Genomic DNA, 17,825 nt, shown 5'->3' on the forward strand with positions numbered 1-17,825 from the left:
ATCAAATAAAATACAGGAGTGATGCTCACAAATGGCTGTGCATAAAATTATATAAATCTGCTACATTTTCTAAAAGAGGTCCAGTCATAAACAAGAAAGAGAAACCAAGAGGGTGCCTAAACGACTGCAGTGTTTTAAGCAAATGTGCCCGCACTCCCTCGTAGTGATGGTGGCCCCAGGGAGAGGTGGTCCTTTTAGCAGGGAGGGAAGGAAGCAGCAGCTATGTGGAAGGCAGGCTTCCTGGCCCCCCCAGTGCTCAGTGGTAGGCCTTGTTGAACTCCTGGAGGACCCAGCGTTTGTTCTCAGTTGTCTGTTTGAGTTGGGTATACTCTTTCACCAGCCTGTCAAACTCCTCCCCGAGGACCTCATAGGTGTTCAGTACCTGCCGAGACTTCTCCATGTCCTGCTCTTGTAGGCGAATGGCCCCCTCCAAACGATCCCTGAGAGCCCAGGCACAGAAGGACAATATTAGGATGTGGCTCCTCAGAAAGTAGACAGGAGTGAGAACATGTGGAAATGAACAAGTCTGGAAGAGCGTGGGAAGCAGCCCTGAAGAGCTGTACCAGGCCCTTGGGAGTTCTTACCTAATAAGACGATGAACTTCCACCTTCTCAGCAGTGTAAGTGTCAGACAAAACTTTTAGCTCCTCCATCCTGACAGACAAAGAAAGAAACGTCAAACTGAAGATGCCTGACAGCAGTGGACTTAGGAATAGGACACAGTACCTGTCCTGGGTCGAGGAACGGGCTAAGCAGTGACGGGCTAAACAAAGTCACTCTGAATCCCTGATCAATTTCTCTCACAGTAAAGCACCTATTACAGAAGGCTTTAAAAAAGAAGACTCAAGAATATTGAAAGCCTCGGCGCAACCCAAAGACTAATACTGTTGTTTGACGTTTACTGAATCCCCACAAGGCAGCCAGCATGGTAAATAGGAAAGAGGGATGAAGGCGAGGATTTGGGCATGGTGTGTGTGCCACAGAATCCCTTAGATCCACGGGGTCAGAGCTCACCTCAGCTTAAGCACCATGGCACTGCACTTGATCTCCAGGTACTGGGCATTGATGGAGTCCAGCTCAGATTGAGTCTTTAGTCGATGCTCCTGAAGAAGCCTCTGCAGCAAGGCAAGGCACCGGAGAAGCACCTGAGCCCCCAAGGGGCAGGAAGAAGAGGGTGTAAACAGAATACAGAAGAAAAGAGGGCAGGGAGGTCCCTGGGTGGTACAAATGGTTAATGCATTTGGCTGTTAACCAAAAGGTTGGTGGTTTGAGTCCACCCAGACGACCCCAAGAAGAAAGGCATGGCGAGCTACTTTTAAAAAATCAGCCACGGAAAATCCTATGGAGCACAGTTCCACTCTGACACACATGGGGTCACCGTGAATCAGAACTGACTTGACAGCAACTGGTTAATATTCAGAGTCCCTGCAAATTGACAGGATAAACAACCCCCTAAAATAAGAATATGAGAAGAAAAGAGGGCAGATCAGAAATTCTTTGCTTTCTCAAAGGTACCCCTGTGGTCAGGGTAAAGCAGGGGAAGCTGTCCCTCTGCCCTGATAAACCTGGGAGTAGGTAGCACTCTGCTTCTCCAGCAGCACCATCCGCTCCTTCTGCTGGCTCTTGGTGTCCTGACACTGCTGCTTCTCACTCACCAGGACCTCTGCCAGTTTCCACATCTTTGCTGCCTTTAGGGTTTCGCTGTCTGAATCTGAGCAAAGAGACAAGAGGACTGGGCAGGAAAACCCTAATCGCTACTGCCCTTCTGAGGCCATTTTTCAGGGCCCCTATCCTACATCATCTGGAGCCCTGGTGCCACAGTGGTTAAGAGCTCGGCTGCCAACTAATAGGTCAGCAGTTCGAACTCACCAGCTACAACTTGGAAACCCTGTGGGGCAGTTCTGCTCTGCCCTGTGGAGTTGCTATGAGTCAGAATCAACTGAACAGCAACTGGTTTGGTTTTTGGTTTTATCCTACATCTAGGAGCCCTGGTAGTGCAGTGGTTATGCACTCAGCTGCTAATCAAAAGGTTGGTGGTTTGAATTAACCAGCTGCTCCGTGGTAGAAAGACATGGCAGTCTGCTCCCGTAAAGATCACAGCCTTGAAAACCCTATGGGGTGGTTCTACACTGTCCTTTAAGGTTGTTATGAGTTAGAATTGACTCGATGGCAATTGGTTTGGTTTTAGTTTCTCAAAATTAAATTCTCTTTACCCTCACCTTTAATTCCAGATTTAGCTCTTAATTCTTAAGTCACAGAAGTAAAGATAAGGAGGGGACACTCATGAGCCTAAACTTCCCTCTCTGTGCCATTCTAGGAAGAGAGAACTCATCCTTCCCAGCAGCAGGAGGACACTCCTGCTTAGCACCTTGTCAGAAAAAGGAATCCTTCCAAAATTCCTTACTTTTATTCCACCCATAAAGAAACAAACGAATAAGCATCTCCAATGCTTCCCAGCTTCTATCCCAAATCAAAAGTTCAAATTACACCAACTATTTTCAAAACAGCAGGCGGGAACCCCATGAAGGCCAGCTGTGGGCAGAGCAGAGCCAGCACTCACCTGAATTGGGATCATGGTAGCAGAGCAGAGTGAAACACTTCTTCTTGAGCTGCTCCTCCACTTCCAGCTGGAGCCGAGCTCTCATCCACACAAAGTCCTCCAGCACAGAAGTGAAAAAAGAGGTGCAAACAGAACTCTTAGGACTAGCAAGATCCAGCCAATGAATAGCTGACGATAACGACGTCAATAATGGCCGCAGAAAAAGGCATGAAGAGACATCAGGGAGATTCATTTTTAGCCTATCAATTAGCAAAGATTAAAACGATTGTCAAGGCCCCATGGTGATGAAAGCAAGGGGAACTAGGAGCACTAGGAACACCTTTCTGGAGAGCAGCCTGGCAACGTGTACCAACAGGTTTTACATGTACCTCCTCTGACTCTGCGATCCAACTCCTAGCACTAAACACTAGGAAAACTGTCATACGAGGGCAAAGCCATAGATGAACTAGCATGTTCCTATCAGTGTGGTTTCTTACAGCAAACATTTAAAAACAACCTGAATGTCCATCCACAGGGTTAGGCAAATTATGCTACATCCACACAATGGAAACCTGGCAGTGATTTAAACTGATTATATAAAGAACACCGAGCATTAACTACGTGCCTGCTCTCTGTGCTAAGAGGGCACTAGGAGGAATCATCTCATTTACACTTATGTACTGACTTGGAAAAATGTCCAAAATGTATTAAGTGAAAACAGATTATACTGCCTATACAAGCATGGAGGGTACAGTACCATTTATGTCAAGCTGTGTATAATACTAACTGTATTTATTTCTAGATGTAGGATTTCAGCTTTTACTTTCTTCTGTGTAACATTTTTCCTACACTCGAGTTTGACCACCATGAATCTGTATCATTTTTACAAAAACAACGAAACTTAACAAATTTTTTTTTTTTTAGATATGGGGGAAATCAAGCCGTTTCGTTTCTTTGGTTCCAATATCTGCCTGCCCCAACCTCTGAGGGTGGCATGAGCTCCAGCAGATCTGCTTTCTCCAGTCCTAATAATGAAGGCACCTCTCCCTCCTGGCCAGGACCTAAGAGCCGTGTCAGTTCAGTCACCAGTAGCCGCTGTTCAAGGGTCTCATGAAACTAAAAGAAAGAAAAAATAACAAAGAGGGGTTACTATAAAATTTCTCCCACTCTACCCTCACAAACCAGTTCTTCACACATTTAAAGTCCTCAAACTTGTCATCCCCTTCAGGTAACTCCTATGCTGCAAATACCTCCTCCTTTTCAATCTTTCTTCTAAAAACTCTGACAACACACCCACCCCTTTTCCCATGATTACCATTCATTTCTTTTCTGCTAACCTATTACTCAAAGCTCCTGTTTCTCCCAGATCACAAAATCAGACAAAGACACAGTTGGCCTGGTCATTTCTATAGCTGGTAATCAACCCCTACTTCATCTCTCCTGCCTCACCTTTTTGTCCTCAGCAGTTAAATTTGTGTCTTGTGTCTTCACATAGTAGTCTACAAGGAGCTCTTGGATGACCCTCTGCAGAATCTCGGACCTGAGCCATGCCGTCTTATGCAGTCGCACTTCTTTCCATGCCTAGAAGACCAAAAAATCTCCGTGAGGACCCTCTCTCCCTGGGGAGGACTTCCCCTTCCTCCTATCATCCCTTCTCCCAGGGCCTTTACCTGAGCCTGTTCCTTTGCCAGGGTGAGGCTTAAGCCACTTTCATCCACATGCTGTGAGACGCTGAGCAGCAGCTTGCCGAAGTACGGGTTCTGTAACAGGTCCTCTTCATTCAGGTTACAAGGAGGAAGCTGTTTACTGCAGACTTAGAGGGACAAAAGAGCAAAGAAGGTATGGGCTCTCACTATATAATTGAGCATAACTCAATTTATATTCACTTCCAAAAAAGGACCTAAGTTTTTGGTAGAGAAGATTTTGAAATCTAATGAGATTTATTTTTAAAATATCCGCAAATAAACTAGAGGCAATACTCACTGTAACCAGCATCTATATAATACTGTTGCTGTTGTTACTTGCTGTTGAGTAGGCTCTAACTCATGGTAACCCCTTTACAACAGAACAAAATCTTGCCCGGTCCTGTGCTGTCATCATGATTGTTGGAATGTTTGAGTCCATTGTTGTGGCTACTGTGTATTTTGAGTGCCTTCCGACTCATTTTCCAGCACTATATCAGACAATATTCTCTGGTGATCCATAGGGTTTTCATTGGCTAAGTAGACTGCCAGGCCTTTCTTCCTAGTCTGTTTTAATCTGGAAGCTCCACTGAAACCTGTCCATCATGGGTGACCCTGCTGGTATTTGAAATACTGGTGGCAAAGCTTCCACCATCATAGCAATATACATGCCACCACATTACGACAAACTGACAGATGGGTGGTGGCTATGTTATATACAAGGATGTTAATCAAGAATGTGTCTCTAATTAGAGACACAATTAGAGTCTCTAATTGTTGTGTGCCATTAAGTCGATTCCAACTCATAGGAACCCTATATGACAGAGCAGAACTTCCCCATAGGGTTTCCTAGGCTATAACCTTTATGGGAGCATATCACCAGGTCTTTTCTCCTGCAGAGTGGCTGGTGGATTTGAACTGCAGACCTTTCAGTTAGCAGCCAAATGTTAACCATTGCACCACCAGGGATCCTTCTAATAAAATAAGATCTTAGAAAACAGAAATGAAGTTGGAAAATATTAAACAAATAGAATCAAGAATTAGGGACCTTTTTGGAAGGATCACCATACCCAAAATGCCTCATTCACAAGAATAACTGGTGTTCATGAGGAAAAAAAAAAAATTTCCAATTTTGGATGTGATCTCTAGTTACATAAGCAAGACTGAGAGAGGTATATTGTTATGAGCAAGCAAAAAATTTTAACACACTATTATAAGTAGGGCTAAGTAACCTTTGTGAATTTAGTAGAATGGCAGTTCATGCTTGAGAAAAAAGGTGCAAGAAATTGGAACCCTCTGGTTATTCCACATACCAAAGGGGCTTCCTTTCTCTTTTCCCATGTGCTCTATGCCGGAGTCTTTTGTTTTACTCCTACTTACGAAACACTCAAATTTTCATTCTTTGGACCATCATACCCAAAGTCCTATTGGAGTTTTTTAAAGTTTAAATACAGAAGAGAACATTCTTTGATGGTTACGAGGGGGGGGCGGGAAAGGGGGTATTCACTAACTGGATGGTAGATGAGAATTATCTTAGGTGACAGGAAAGACAACACGCAATACAGGGGAAGTCAGCACAACTGGACTAAACCAAAAGCGAAGAAGTCTCATGAATACAACCAAACACTTCAAGGGACAGAGTAGCTGGGACGGGGGTCTGGGGACCATGGTTTCAGGGAACATCTAGGTCAACTGGCATAACAAAGTTTATTAAGAAAATGTTCTGCACCCCACTTTGGTGAGTGGTGTCTGGGGTCTGAAAAGCTAGCGAGTGACCATCTAAGATTCATCAACTGGTCCTAACCCACCTAGAGCAAAGGAGAATGAAGAACACCAAAGACACAAGGAAAATATTAGCCCAAGAGACAGAAAGGGCCACATAAACCAAAGACTCCATCAGCCTAAGACCAGAAGAACTAGATGGTTCCCGGCTACCACTAAGAACCGCCCTGACAGGGAACACAACAGAGTCCCTGATGGAGTAGAAGAAAAGTGGGGTGCAGAACTCAATCCTAGTAAAAATCCAGATTTAATGGTCTGACTGAGACTGGAGGAACCCCGGCAGACATGGCCCAGAACTAAAACCATTCCAAAGCCAACTCTTCAGACAAAGATTAAACTGGACTATAAGACATCAGATGATACTTGGGAAGAGTATACTTCTTCGCTGCAGTAACTACATGAGACTAAATGGGCAGCTCCTCTCTGGAGGCAAGATGAAAATGCAGGTGACAGGAGCTGGTTGAATGGATATGGGAAATCCAGGGTAGAAGGGAGGAGTGTGCCGTCACATTATAGGGAGAGCAACTAGGGTCACATAAGTATGTGTGTATAAGTTTTTATATGAGAAACTCACTTGAGCTTAACTTTCACTTAAAGTATAATTTTTAAAAAATCTCCTTTTTTCTTTCCTAAGGGATTGGTAAGGGGGCAGTGGTGGTTCAGTGGTAGAATTCACGCTTTCCATGTGGGAGACCTGGGTTCAATTTCTGGCCAATGTACCTTATACACAGCCACCACTTGTGTATCATTGGCGGCTTGAATGCTGAACAGGTTTCAGAGGAACTTCCAGGCTAAGATGGACTAGGAAGAAAGGTCTGGTGATCTATTTCTGAAAAATCAGCCAATGAAAACCCTATGAATCACAGTGGTCTGATTTGCAACCACTCATGGAGATGGTGCAGGACCAGGCACTGTTTCATTCCGTTGTGCACGGGGTCACCATGAATTGGGGGATAATGATGGCAGCTGACAACAAGGTATTTAAGGATTCAATATGGAAATGGTCAAAATATAGAAGATTAAAGTTCTTGAAGAATTTAAGATAAAGAAAGGATTCAAGATTGTTATGGTTAGAATTGTGTCCCCCAAAATTGTGTATCAACTTGGCTAGGCCATGATTCCCAGTATTGTGTGATTGTCCACCATTCTGTGATATGATGTGATTATCCTATGTATTATAAATCCTAACCTCTATGATGTTAATGAGGCAGGATTAGAGGCAGTTATGTTAAAATGAGGCAGGACTCAATCTACAGGATTAGGTTGTATCTTGAGTCAGTCTCTTTTGAGATATGAAAGTGAGAGGCGAGCAGAGAGGACAGGGACCTCATGCTACTAAAAAAGAAGTGCTGGGAACAGAGCGTGTCCTTTGGACCCAGGGTTCCTGAGCTGAGAAGCTCCTAGACCAGGGGAAGTTTGATGACAAGGACCTTCCCCCAGAACCGACACAGAGAGAATGAATTCCCCAGGAGCTGACACCCTGAATTCAGACTTCCAGCCTCCTAGACTGTGAGAGAATGAATTTCTGTTTGTGAAAGCCATCCATGTGCGATATTTCTGTTATAGCAGCACTAGATAACTGAGACAAAAATGTAGAAAGATTTAAGACATGGAAGAACCTGAGATTTTGGAGAACAAAATAAGAAAAAATTTAAGACAGAGGTAAGAATGAAGCCTTTGAGGAATTTGCTGGTTGCTTTTATCATATGCTTGATAATGCAGTATGGGAGAATCTTGAGTTTTTAGTTCACTGCACAACCCGGTACTGAACAGGAGTTGGGGCAATGTTTTCCAAAATGAAAGTGCCCGAATCTTCATGAATTCTAGCTTTCCCAGAAACTTAGGCTTCTATAAACTATACCAATAAACATTAAAAATCGTTTTTATTATAGAAGGCAAGAACTTAAATAAGGCCTCTCTGGATAAGTCATCAAACTTCTTGCAAATGGCTATCCTTACCTTGTTGGAGTATTTCCATACCTTCTCCAGGTAAGCAGAAATCCCCGGATGCCATTTGATTTTCTCGGAATTCTTATCTGTGGAACTGAGTAGAAGAAAACATAAGGATGAATCAACTGGCTGGCTGCTCTGGAGGAATCTACCTGGGGTTCAAATCTCTGTTGTCCACAAGGTGGGGAGGAATCTCAGGGATGCCTCTTACAGAGAAGGGCTCTCTCACACATCCTGGGTCCCAAGCTCTTATACAAGGTTTATGGACAGACTCACAAGTGGCAAAACATTTTGTATTCTAAGCACAGAAATGCTTGCACCTGTTCCAAGTGGTCCAAAATGGAGCCTTCTTAAGAAAGAGAACGCAAATTCACTGAAGTCTAAACAAGAGACCGCCTCCTCCCCCACTAAATCTAAGTTAAAACTGGCTGCTGATTTCCAGTTATGCGTGAACTGGGGAAAGGGAAAAAAAAAAAAAATCAGAGTCTGCTTTCTTCCCCCAGTCAAATAACTCAGCTAAACCTCAAATTCCACAATAGTCTTCTGTGCTTAACTTGTCCTTTCGTCTAAGATCTGTTGGTAGTTTTTGATCATTAACTCTGGAATCATTCTCCAGGAATGACAGACCATTCCGCACTTGAACAACAACAACTGATTTTCACATAAGAGCATTGGTAAAGAGCACCCAGAGGAAAAAACATGACAAGGAGACTGACAGTGAGGTCAGTGCGCCCAGAGTACCACAAAGGTGTAGTTAATGTGGCTGAGGCTGGGACTTGAGCTGTCAGTGTTGTTGACAGATTATGGAGTACACTGCAAAAAATGACATCAATGCAGAGGGGCAGTAAAGATGGGCACAATTTGGACTCAGGAGACAAACATTTTCCCTTGAACGTTATTTTCCATTCCTTGGCTCCATCCCCTCCCTCCTTTCTCTAAGGTATCCAATTCCAAAGGACAGCTGAGCCTGTCAAAGAACAGACATTGAAGGTTATATTTTAACACTTCATGTTCACAGAACATTTGGTTTACTCCTTCCTTTTATGAGTTACATCAAAGTAACTACTCATTTGTTTTGTAACATGGTCCAGAGAGGGACACAGGTGAGAAGTCAGAATTCTAGGACTTAATCTGCAGCTCGGCCATTGCTTCTAAGTGATTATTGAGGGAAATAAATGTCTTCTGTGCCAAAGTTTTTCCCACCTGCAAAACTGCGATAACAATTCCTGCCTCGGATGAGACATAAGAATTAATAACACAATCGACTTATCAACAAAAGCCACTACTTAGTTAAGCGCAGTGTTTTAACAGTTCTGTTTCTCATTGATCTCAGCCTGCAAATAAAAGTTTTGCTGACAAATTCCACCCACGGAAATGAGGACCGACCCAAATTTTAAAAATGTCGCCTGTTCTGCTCTCCCTAGGGCAACTGCCCACTTTGGTTTTTTAGGGTGCTCTTCTTTACCCTTTTTTAAATGTTACAGGGCGTGAACGGTGACGGCAATCAGGCTCGATTCTCCACCCTCTGCACTCAGACGAGTTAAAACGCTGCTACCGGGACCCAAGCATTTAAATGTTCTGACTCAAGCGTCTTTTAAATTCTTAGAGCTGTCTTTACACGCTGCACTGAACGTTAAATTGATTTTACAGGTATTTTCACAAGATGTGACCCTTACAGGGCCCCAGATGAATCAAAATGCGGAGCGGGCTCTCCGGCGCCTACTTCCCGTCTGTCTGAGCCGCCAAGGATTCCCAAGGGCGAGGGCGGCATCAGCGCCCGGAGACCGGGGGCTGGCCGAATTGACCCTTCCAGCGCTCCTCCTCCCCGCAGCGCCGCCCGCCGACCCTCTGAAGCAAACCTGCGCACCTAGTGGCAGCCGGAACCGGTCGGCGTCGACACCGGGACCCCGCCCGCGCCCGGGCTCCGGAACCTCTCACTCAGGCCTCGCGCAGAGGCGGGGGGAAGCGAGGCCCAGGAGGACGGCGCGGGAGGGGAGGGGGAAGGAAAAGAGCAGAAAAGGAGCCGACAGCTCTCGTGGGAGGGAGAAGGGGGCGGGGTCACCCGCGAGGCGGGAACGGTAGGCCCCGCCCCTCCCAGGGCGTGTTCCCTTCGTCCCCAACGGTCGGCCAACCGGTGCTCTGGAGACCCGGCTGGGAAAGGTGGCAGTGTCAGGAAGGCTTCCTTGCCCCTGCGCTTTTGGGTACCTTCCCCCCCATTTAAGGGCAAATGTTGAGAAAATGGTGATAATCGTTGCTAACATTTTTGAGGGCCTACGATGAGTCAGGCACTGTGCCGAGTGTTTTGCCTTCCTTGCCTGGCCTCACTTAGTTCTTACATCTTCTTACAAGGAAGTCACTATCCTACCCAGTTTACAGAGGGGAAAACTGAGGCGCAAAGAAGTTACGTGACTTGTTCAAGGTCGCAGCTAGCGAATGGCGGAGTCTAGTGGAGCCGGCGACGCAGCCAGGGCTCGTCTTCCCGACTCAGTGAGAGGCCGTGCGGGCGCCGCTTATGTCCCTCCTGCCCTGTCTCAGTGGCCCTTCCGGGCCTTCCCACCCCTGCGAGCCTCCGCACCGGGCTTGGCTCTTAGGCGCTGCCCGCCCAGCTGCGTGTGCAGTTCCATCTTCTGCCCCCTGGTTCCACTTCCCCCTCACTTTCTTCCCTGCGCTCCTCTGTAAAACTGTTGCTGTCGAGTCGACTGAGACTCATAGCGACCCTATAGGACAGAGTAGAACTTCCCCTTAGGGTTTCCAAGGAGCGGTTGGTGGGTTGAACCGCCGACCTTTTGGTTAGCAGCCGTAGACCTTAACCACTGCACCACCGGGCTCCTCTACCCTCCCCTTTATCGCTCATTCTTCATTCACTTCTCGTCTTAGTCTTAAACCCAACCCCACCACACCCACACCCTCTTCTTTTTCAAGCTGACTAGAATCTAGTCAAAAGGTGAATTATTAAAAAAAAAAAAACTAAGGCTAAGGAAACTGCACCAAGTCTATCAAATCTTATGCCTTAGAGAAGAAATTGATAGCCTGGGGGTGGTGAAGAAGGAATCTCAGGGGTAAATGTGCTGGGAGGTGGAGTTTCACCTTTTCCTTCAGTACCAGCTAGAGAATGGAGAGAGGAATGGTGAGACCCAGGACAGAAATTTTATATCCCTGGTCATCTCATCAGTTGCCACCTTTTATGCTTAATATTAAAGTGCTGTCATTTTGCAAGGCTTTTAAAAATCATTTATGCTTCCTCAGCTCTGTAGTGCAGCATCATTAAATATCAGGCATAATGCCCCTAACCAACGACACTTAGAACAAAATAGCAAGCATGCTTTAGTGCCTCAGAGCTGATCAGAAATCTACGAAAATTTCGTCTCCAAGATTTGTCGAGTTCTCTAACATGGTACTACAAAGCTTTGGCTAGGCAGCTCTAAAGTACTTGGGGAATGAGGAGGTGAAAGGTGCAGAGGCCTGTCTTCAGGTAGGAGAGGATAAAAGGGATAGTGATGGGAAGCCTTGAATTAGATTGGTTTTTCTTCTGCAGTTATCTATTCCAGCTCTGTCCCTCACAAGCTGTGTGACCTTGGGCAGATCATGAACTGCTGGGAGCTTCAGGTTCCTCATCTGTCAAAAGGAGGCAATAACATATTTCTAGCTTCTCCAACCTCACAGTGTTGATGTAATGATCAAATGAGATAATGGCTGAGAAAGTAATTGACACTTATTAAGCACTGATTAAGTGCCTTGGAGAGACACAAAGATAAATATGACCCAGTCTCTGCCCTGAAGAAGTGGATAATCTAGTTGAGAATATAAGACATAAGTACATGAGAAGAAAATAATACACAGCAGCAAATAGGTGTCAAAGAGCACTTTAGATTATAAATACTAGAGAAACTTGAAGAAGGTAAAGAATTCTTTCTGCAGGAATGGGTAAGAAGATTTTATAAATCTTAATCTTAACTGTTCTGAAAGGAAAGAGAAATTTTAGATCATTTAGAATGGTAGAAACGCCCCAGCAAATGAGATATAAGCTGCATTCTGGGGGTCTGGATCAGCTGAAGTGAAGGATTTTAGAGGCCGATGCTACGTATGGCTAGAAAGTTGAGCTATAGGCCATACTGACAGTTAAAAACGCAGCAAAATACTGTAAAAAGGATCTTACAATCAGACACCATCTGGTGTCCTTGAACAAGAAAGAATTGCAAGAGAAGCACTGGATTCATTCTCTCCTCTCCCCCCTTTTCTCTCTCTTTATCCTCTTCTCTCTCTGTCTCTCACATTTTCCTGATTTTTAAAAAAACAGCCTTATAGAGATTTAATTGGCATACAATATTTAAAGTGTACAATTTGATAAGTTTTGACATAGGTATACATCCATGAAACCACGGCCACAATCAAGAGAGTGAATAACATATGCTTCACCCTAAAAATTGCATCATGCCTCTTTGTAATCCCTCTCTCCCATCCCTCTTTGCCCCAGTCAACCACAGATCTTCTTTCCATTGCTATTGACTATGCACTTCCTAGAATATTATTATATAAATGGAGTCAAATACAGATAAACTCTTTTTTTGTGTGTGGCTTCTTTTGCTCAGCATAATTATTTTGAGATTCATCCATGTCATTGCCGTATCAATAATTTTTTTAGTTCATTTCTTATTGCTGAGAAGTAGGAAATCCTTTATAAAGACTTGTTTGGGTTTGCATTTAAGGAGGTGCTTCCTCCATGACCCCAAGGTATCTATCTCATTGCTTGGCATAGAGAATCACTTACTTGTTGAGAGAATGAATTTTTCAAGCCCCCCCAGAGTGCTAATGCCATACATAGATTTATTTGCTCTGTGGAATGCTTGGCCTTTATAGACCTGTCTCTTCATCAGTGCTGTTCATCTCACCTTCTGCTCTTCCATCTGCAAAATACAATCACTCATTAAATGCTCTTTAAGATAAAGTCAAGAACATGTTTAAGTATTCCTGACCTAGGCTTCTGAGGGGTGGGATAGGGAAGATAAGGTTAGGCCTAGCTACAACCCTCCATCTAGTTTTAACTTCTTAAAGACATCGCTCTTGATCAAGTCTTCTAAAAATATTAATGTATTTTTTAAAATAATTTTTATTGTGTTTAAGTGAAAGTTTACAAATCAAGTCAGTCTGTCACATATAAGCTTATATACACCTTACTCCATACTCCCACTTACTCTCCCCGGAATGAGTCAGCCTGCTCCCTCCTTCCAGTCTCTCCTTTCTTGACCATTTTGCCAGTTTCTAACCCTCTCTACCCTCCCATCTCCCCTCCAGACGGGAGATGCCAACACAGTCTCAAGTGTCCACCCGATACAAGTAGCGCACTCTTCGTCAGCATCTCTCTCCAACCCATTGTCCAGTCCCTTCCATGTCCGATGAGTTGTCTTCGGGAATGGTTCCTGTCCTGGGCCAACAGAAGGTTTGGGGACCATGACTGCCGGGATTCCTCTAGTCTCAGTCAGACCATTAAGTCTGGTCTTTTTATGAGAATTTGGGGTCTGCATCCCACTGATCTCCTGCTCCCTCAGGGGTTCTCTGTCGTGCTCCCTGTCAGGGCAGTCATCGGTTGTGGCCGGGCACCATCTAGTTCTTCTGGTCTCAGGATGATGTAAGTCTCTGGTTCATGTGGCCCTTTCTGTCTCCTGGGCTCATAGTTATCGTGTGACCTTGGTGTTCTTCATTCTCCTTTGATCCAGGTGGGTTGAGACCAATTGATGCATCTTAGATGGCTGCTTGTTAGCATTTAAGACCCCAGACGCCACATTTCAAAGCGGGATGCAGAATGTTTTCATAATAGTATTATTTTGCCAATTGACTTAGAAGTCCCCTTAAGCCATAGTCCCCAAACCCCCGCCCTTGCTCCGCTGACCTTTGAAGCATTCAGTTTATCCTGGAAACTTCTTTGCTTTTGGTCCAGTCCAGTTGAGCTGACCTTCCATATATTGAGTATTGTCCTTCCCTTCACCTAAAGTAGTTCTTATCTACTAACTAATCAGTAAATAACCCTCTCCCACCCTCCCTCCCTCCCCACCCCGTAACCATAAAAGTATGTGTTCTTCCCAGTTTATACAATTTCTCAAGATCTTATAATAGTGGTCTTATACAATATTTGTCCTTTTGCCTCTAATTTCACTCAGCATAATGCCTTCCAGGTTCCTCCATGTTATGAAATGTTTCACAGATTCCTCACTGTTCTTTATCGATGCGTAGTATTCCATTGTGTGAATATACCACAATTTATTTAACCATTCATCTGCTGATGGACACCTTGATTGCTTCCAGCTTTTTGCTATTATAAACAGAGCTGCAATAAACATGGGTGTGCATATATCTGTTTGTGTGAAGGCTCTTATTTCTCTAGGGTATATTCCGAGGAGTGGGATTTCTGGGTTGTATGGTAGTTCTATTTCTAACTGTTTAAGATAACGCCAGATAGATTTCCAAAGTGGTTGTACCATTTTACATTCCCACCAGCAGTGCATAAGAATTCCAATCTCTCCGCAGCCTCTCCAACATTTATTATTTTGTGTTTTTTGGATTAATGCCAGCCTTGTTGGAGTGAGATGGAATCTCATCGTAGTTTTAATTTGCATTTCTCTAATAGCTAATGATCGAGAGCATTTTCTCATGTATCTGTTAGCTGCCTGAATATCTTCTTTAGTGAAGTGCGTGTTCATATCCTTTGCCCACTTTTTGATTGGGTTGTTTGTCTTTTCGTGGTTGAGTTTTAACAGAATCATATAGATTTTACAGATCAGGCGCTGGTCAGAGATGTCATAGCTGAAAATTTTTTCCCAATCTGTAGGTGGTCTTTTTACTCTTTTGGTGAAGTCTTTAGATGAGTATAGGTGTTTGATTTTTAGGAGCTCCCAGTTATCGGGTTTCTCTTCGTCATTTTTGGTAATGTTTTGTATTCTGTTTATGCCTTGTATTAGGGCTCCTAACGTTGTCCCTATTTTTTCTTCCATGATCTTTATCGTTTTAGTCTTTATGTTTAGGTCTTTGATCCACTTGGAGTTAGTTTTTGTGCATGGCGTGAGGTATGGGTCCTATTTCATTTTTTTGCAAATGGATATCCAGTTACGCCAGCACCATTTGTTAAAAAGACTATCTTTCCCCCAATTAACTGACACTGGGCCTTTGTCAAATATCAGCTGCTCATATGTGGATGGATTTATATCTGGGTTCTCAATTCTGTTCCATTGGTCTATGTGCCTGTTGTTGTACCAGTACTAGGCTGTTTTGACTACTGTGGCTGTATAACAGGTTCTAAAATCAGGTAGAGTGAGGCCTCCCACTTTCTTCTTCTTTTTCAGTAATGCTTTACTTATTCGAGGCTTCTTTCCCTTCCATATGAAGTTGGTGATTTGTTTCTCCATCACGTTAAAAAACGTCATTGGAATTTGGATCGGAAGTGCATTGTATGTATAGATGGCTTTTGGTAGAATGGACATTTTTACTATATTAAGTCTTCCTATCCATGAGCAAGGTATGTTTTTCCACTTAAGTAGGTCCTTTTTAGTTTCTTGCAGTAGAGCTTTGTAGTTTTCTTTGTATAGGTCTTTTACATCTTTGGTAAGATTTATTCCTAAGTATTTTATCTTCTTGGGGGCTACTGTGAATGGTATTGATTTGGTTATTTCCTCTTCGATGTTCTTTTTGTTGATGTGGAGGAATCCAAGTGATTTTTGTATGTTTATCTTATAACCTGAGACTCTGCCAAACTCTTCTATTAGTTTCAGTAGTTTTCTGGAGGATTCCTTAGGGTTTTCTGTGTATAAGATCATGTCATCTGCAAATAGTGATAGCTTTACTTCCTCCTTGCCAATCCGGATGCCCTTTATTTCTTTGTCTAGCTTAATTGCTCTGGCTAGGACCTCTAGCACAATGTTGAATAAGAGCGGTGATAAAGGGCATCCACTTCATTCCTTTTTATGGCTGCATAGTATTCCATTGTATAAATTGTAGTGGTACAATTTGTTCATCCGTTCATCCACTGATGGACATTTGAGTTGCTTCTGCCTTTTGGCTATTTTGACTAATGCTGCTACAAACGATTGTGTACAAGTTTTTGTGGACATAATAGTTACTCTAAGTTCAGCAATTCCTTCAGTTTCAAATAAAAACTGGTCTTCAATTCTTTGGGAGTATATACCTAGGAATATATATGATCATGGGTCATATGATAATTCTGTGTTTAATTTTTCAAGAAACTGCTTCACAGCTTCAAGCCATGTTTCATCGTGGCTACACCATTTAACACTCCCAGCAGCCACGGACGAGGGTTCCAATTTCTCCATATCTTTGCCAATGCTTATTTTCTATTTTTTCATTATAGCCACCCTTATGGTTGTTAAGTGGTCACATATATGTTTTGAACTTGATGATAAATGTAAACGGGAGTCTGAGAAAAATCTACTTGTCCTTTCAGACTTAGACATTCTTTTGCTGGATTGTTTAGTTACAGAGAATAGAAGTCTGCCAAGAACATTGCAGGGACTCTGCCTCCCACACTGTAGCTAGGAAAAAAAAGTGCTCCTGAGAGATTCCAGGCGAGTATTTAGTATTTTACTTGTAATACTAATCGAAATCTTTGCGTAGAGCATGTGCTCACGCTGAAAATTTGGGTTTAAATTACCAGTTTCAAAGCTAGGCCACTAAAATAGCCATTGGAACTTGGCAATGAATTTCAATTCACGGAGCAATTGTTTAGAAAATTTTGAAAAAAAAAAGTCAAACCACTACCAAAGTATTGAAGGCAAGTAGCAGGAATATATTATGGTCTTATGGACTTTTTGGGTTTATGGACCCAGAAACTAGTTTTAGGAATAAACATTCTTACAGGCAGTCCATAAGTTTTAGAATTATTCTTCCGGGTGTTCACTGGCAAATGAAGGTACTCAGACCCACAGCTATGGATAATTAAGCTCGATGATTTCATGCCCATTGTAAGTACATGATTTAAAAAAAAAACAAGTCGGTGAAGAAAATGTACAATCAACCTGTGACATCAAATGAAAATTTCGGGAACAAATGTGCATAATGTGCCATTTTTTGCAATTGAAGGGGAATTCAAACCCAGTCCCTTGTGGCTTCGAGGTTGCCTGTCTGTTCACAGCAACGTTTGTTATATAAACTGGGATGAGTGGAGAAAAGACAAGTCTTTTCAACAAACGGTGCTGCAACAACTGGCCAGCCACCTGCGAACTGAAGAAGCCTGGTTTCACCTTGAGACGTTATTGGGAACTAGTAGATACACAAGGCCTGATGGGAAATTTTGGATCTCGAAGAAAAGCTTCGAGAAATGTGGCTCAAAAACGGAACAGATTGAAACGATTTTTACCAAAGGAATAGGAGACAGTAAAGGAAATTGATTCAGAAGAGGAAGCCTAGCACCATTCTGGAAAGCTAGACAGGAAGCACACTGCGTGCAGTTCTTGTAACGACCGAGCACGCTGCTGTAATGTGAAAACGTGCCAGGCTGATAAAAGTACTCCCTGGATTTTAAACTGATGGCGACACTGTCTTATACTGAGTTGTATATGAAAGAGATTTTCTCATTTAAAAATTTTATCAGAACCAGTGAGAAAGAGACCCACCAAAAGGTATGTGGAGTTTCATGCTTGGGATGAACACACGTTGTGAATTTTCAAACGCCTCCTATGATTAAGGTGTTATGGCAAAAAAAAAAAAAAGCAAAACCTTGAGGAAGTTAGCAATTTAGTATACTTTCTGTATTGCATTTACTGAAGAGAAGTTTTGCTAAACTAATTTACATTATGCAACCACAGTAGCTAAATAGATTAAGTATCACATTTGAGTTTCCCTGAAGTGAAGGCTGCCTTACAATCTCAG

The 17,825-nt window shown here is 43.2% G+C and overlaps 2 protein-coding genes across 2 annotated transcripts in view; both read right to left on the reverse strand.

Moving 5' to 3' along the window:
• HAUS4 (HAUS augmin like complex subunit 4) lies at positions 1-8,045 on the reverse strand. The gene is made up of 9 exons (XM_049899601.1): positions 7,962-8,045; positions 4,209-4,351; positions 3,988-4,119; positions 3,520-3,654; positions 2,560-2,656; positions 1,565-1,710; positions 1,014-1,144; positions 585-653; positions 1-440 (listed from the first exon to the last, which is right to left on the reverse strand). Exons 1-9 carry the CDS (start codon positions 8,014-8,016, stop codon positions 257-259), a joined length of 1,092 nt encoding a protein of 363 aa, XP_049755558.1. The 5' UTR covers positions 8,017-8,045; the 3' UTR covers positions 1-256.
• Positions 7,990-17,825, reverse strand: part of AJUBA (ajuba LIM protein) — a 25,121-nt gene continuing 15,285 nt past the window's right edge. The window contains exon 8 of the mRNA XM_049899587.1: positions 7,990-8,046. Coding sequence (XP_049755544.1) covers positions 8,035-8,046 — 12 coding nt within the window. The 3' untranslated portion in view covers positions 7,990-8,034. The remainder of the gene's footprint in view (positions 8,047-17,825) is intronic.

The sequence above is a fragment of the Elephas maximus genome, chromosome 10 (genome assembly GCF_024166365.1).
Source record: "Elephas maximus indicus isolate mEleMax1 chromosome 10, mEleMax1 primary haplotype, whole genome shotgun sequence".
Lineage (NCBI taxonomy): Eukaryota > Metazoa > Chordata > Mammalia > Proboscidea > Elephantidae > Elephas > Elephas maximus.

Coding starts and splice junctions, on each gene's coding strand:
- HAUS4 (XM_049899601.1), bottom strand. CDS start 8,016: ATGGCATCCGGGGATTTCTGCTTACCTGGAGAAGGTATGGAAATACTC. Junction 3,655..3,987: donor TAACTGCTGAGGACAAAAAG/GTGAGGCAGGAG, acceptor TCTTTCTTTTAG/TTTCATGAGACCCTTGAACA. Junction 441..584: donor GAAGTTCATCGTCTTATTAG/GTAAGAACTCCC, acceptor CTGGGCTCTCAG/GGATCGTTTGGAGGGGGCCA.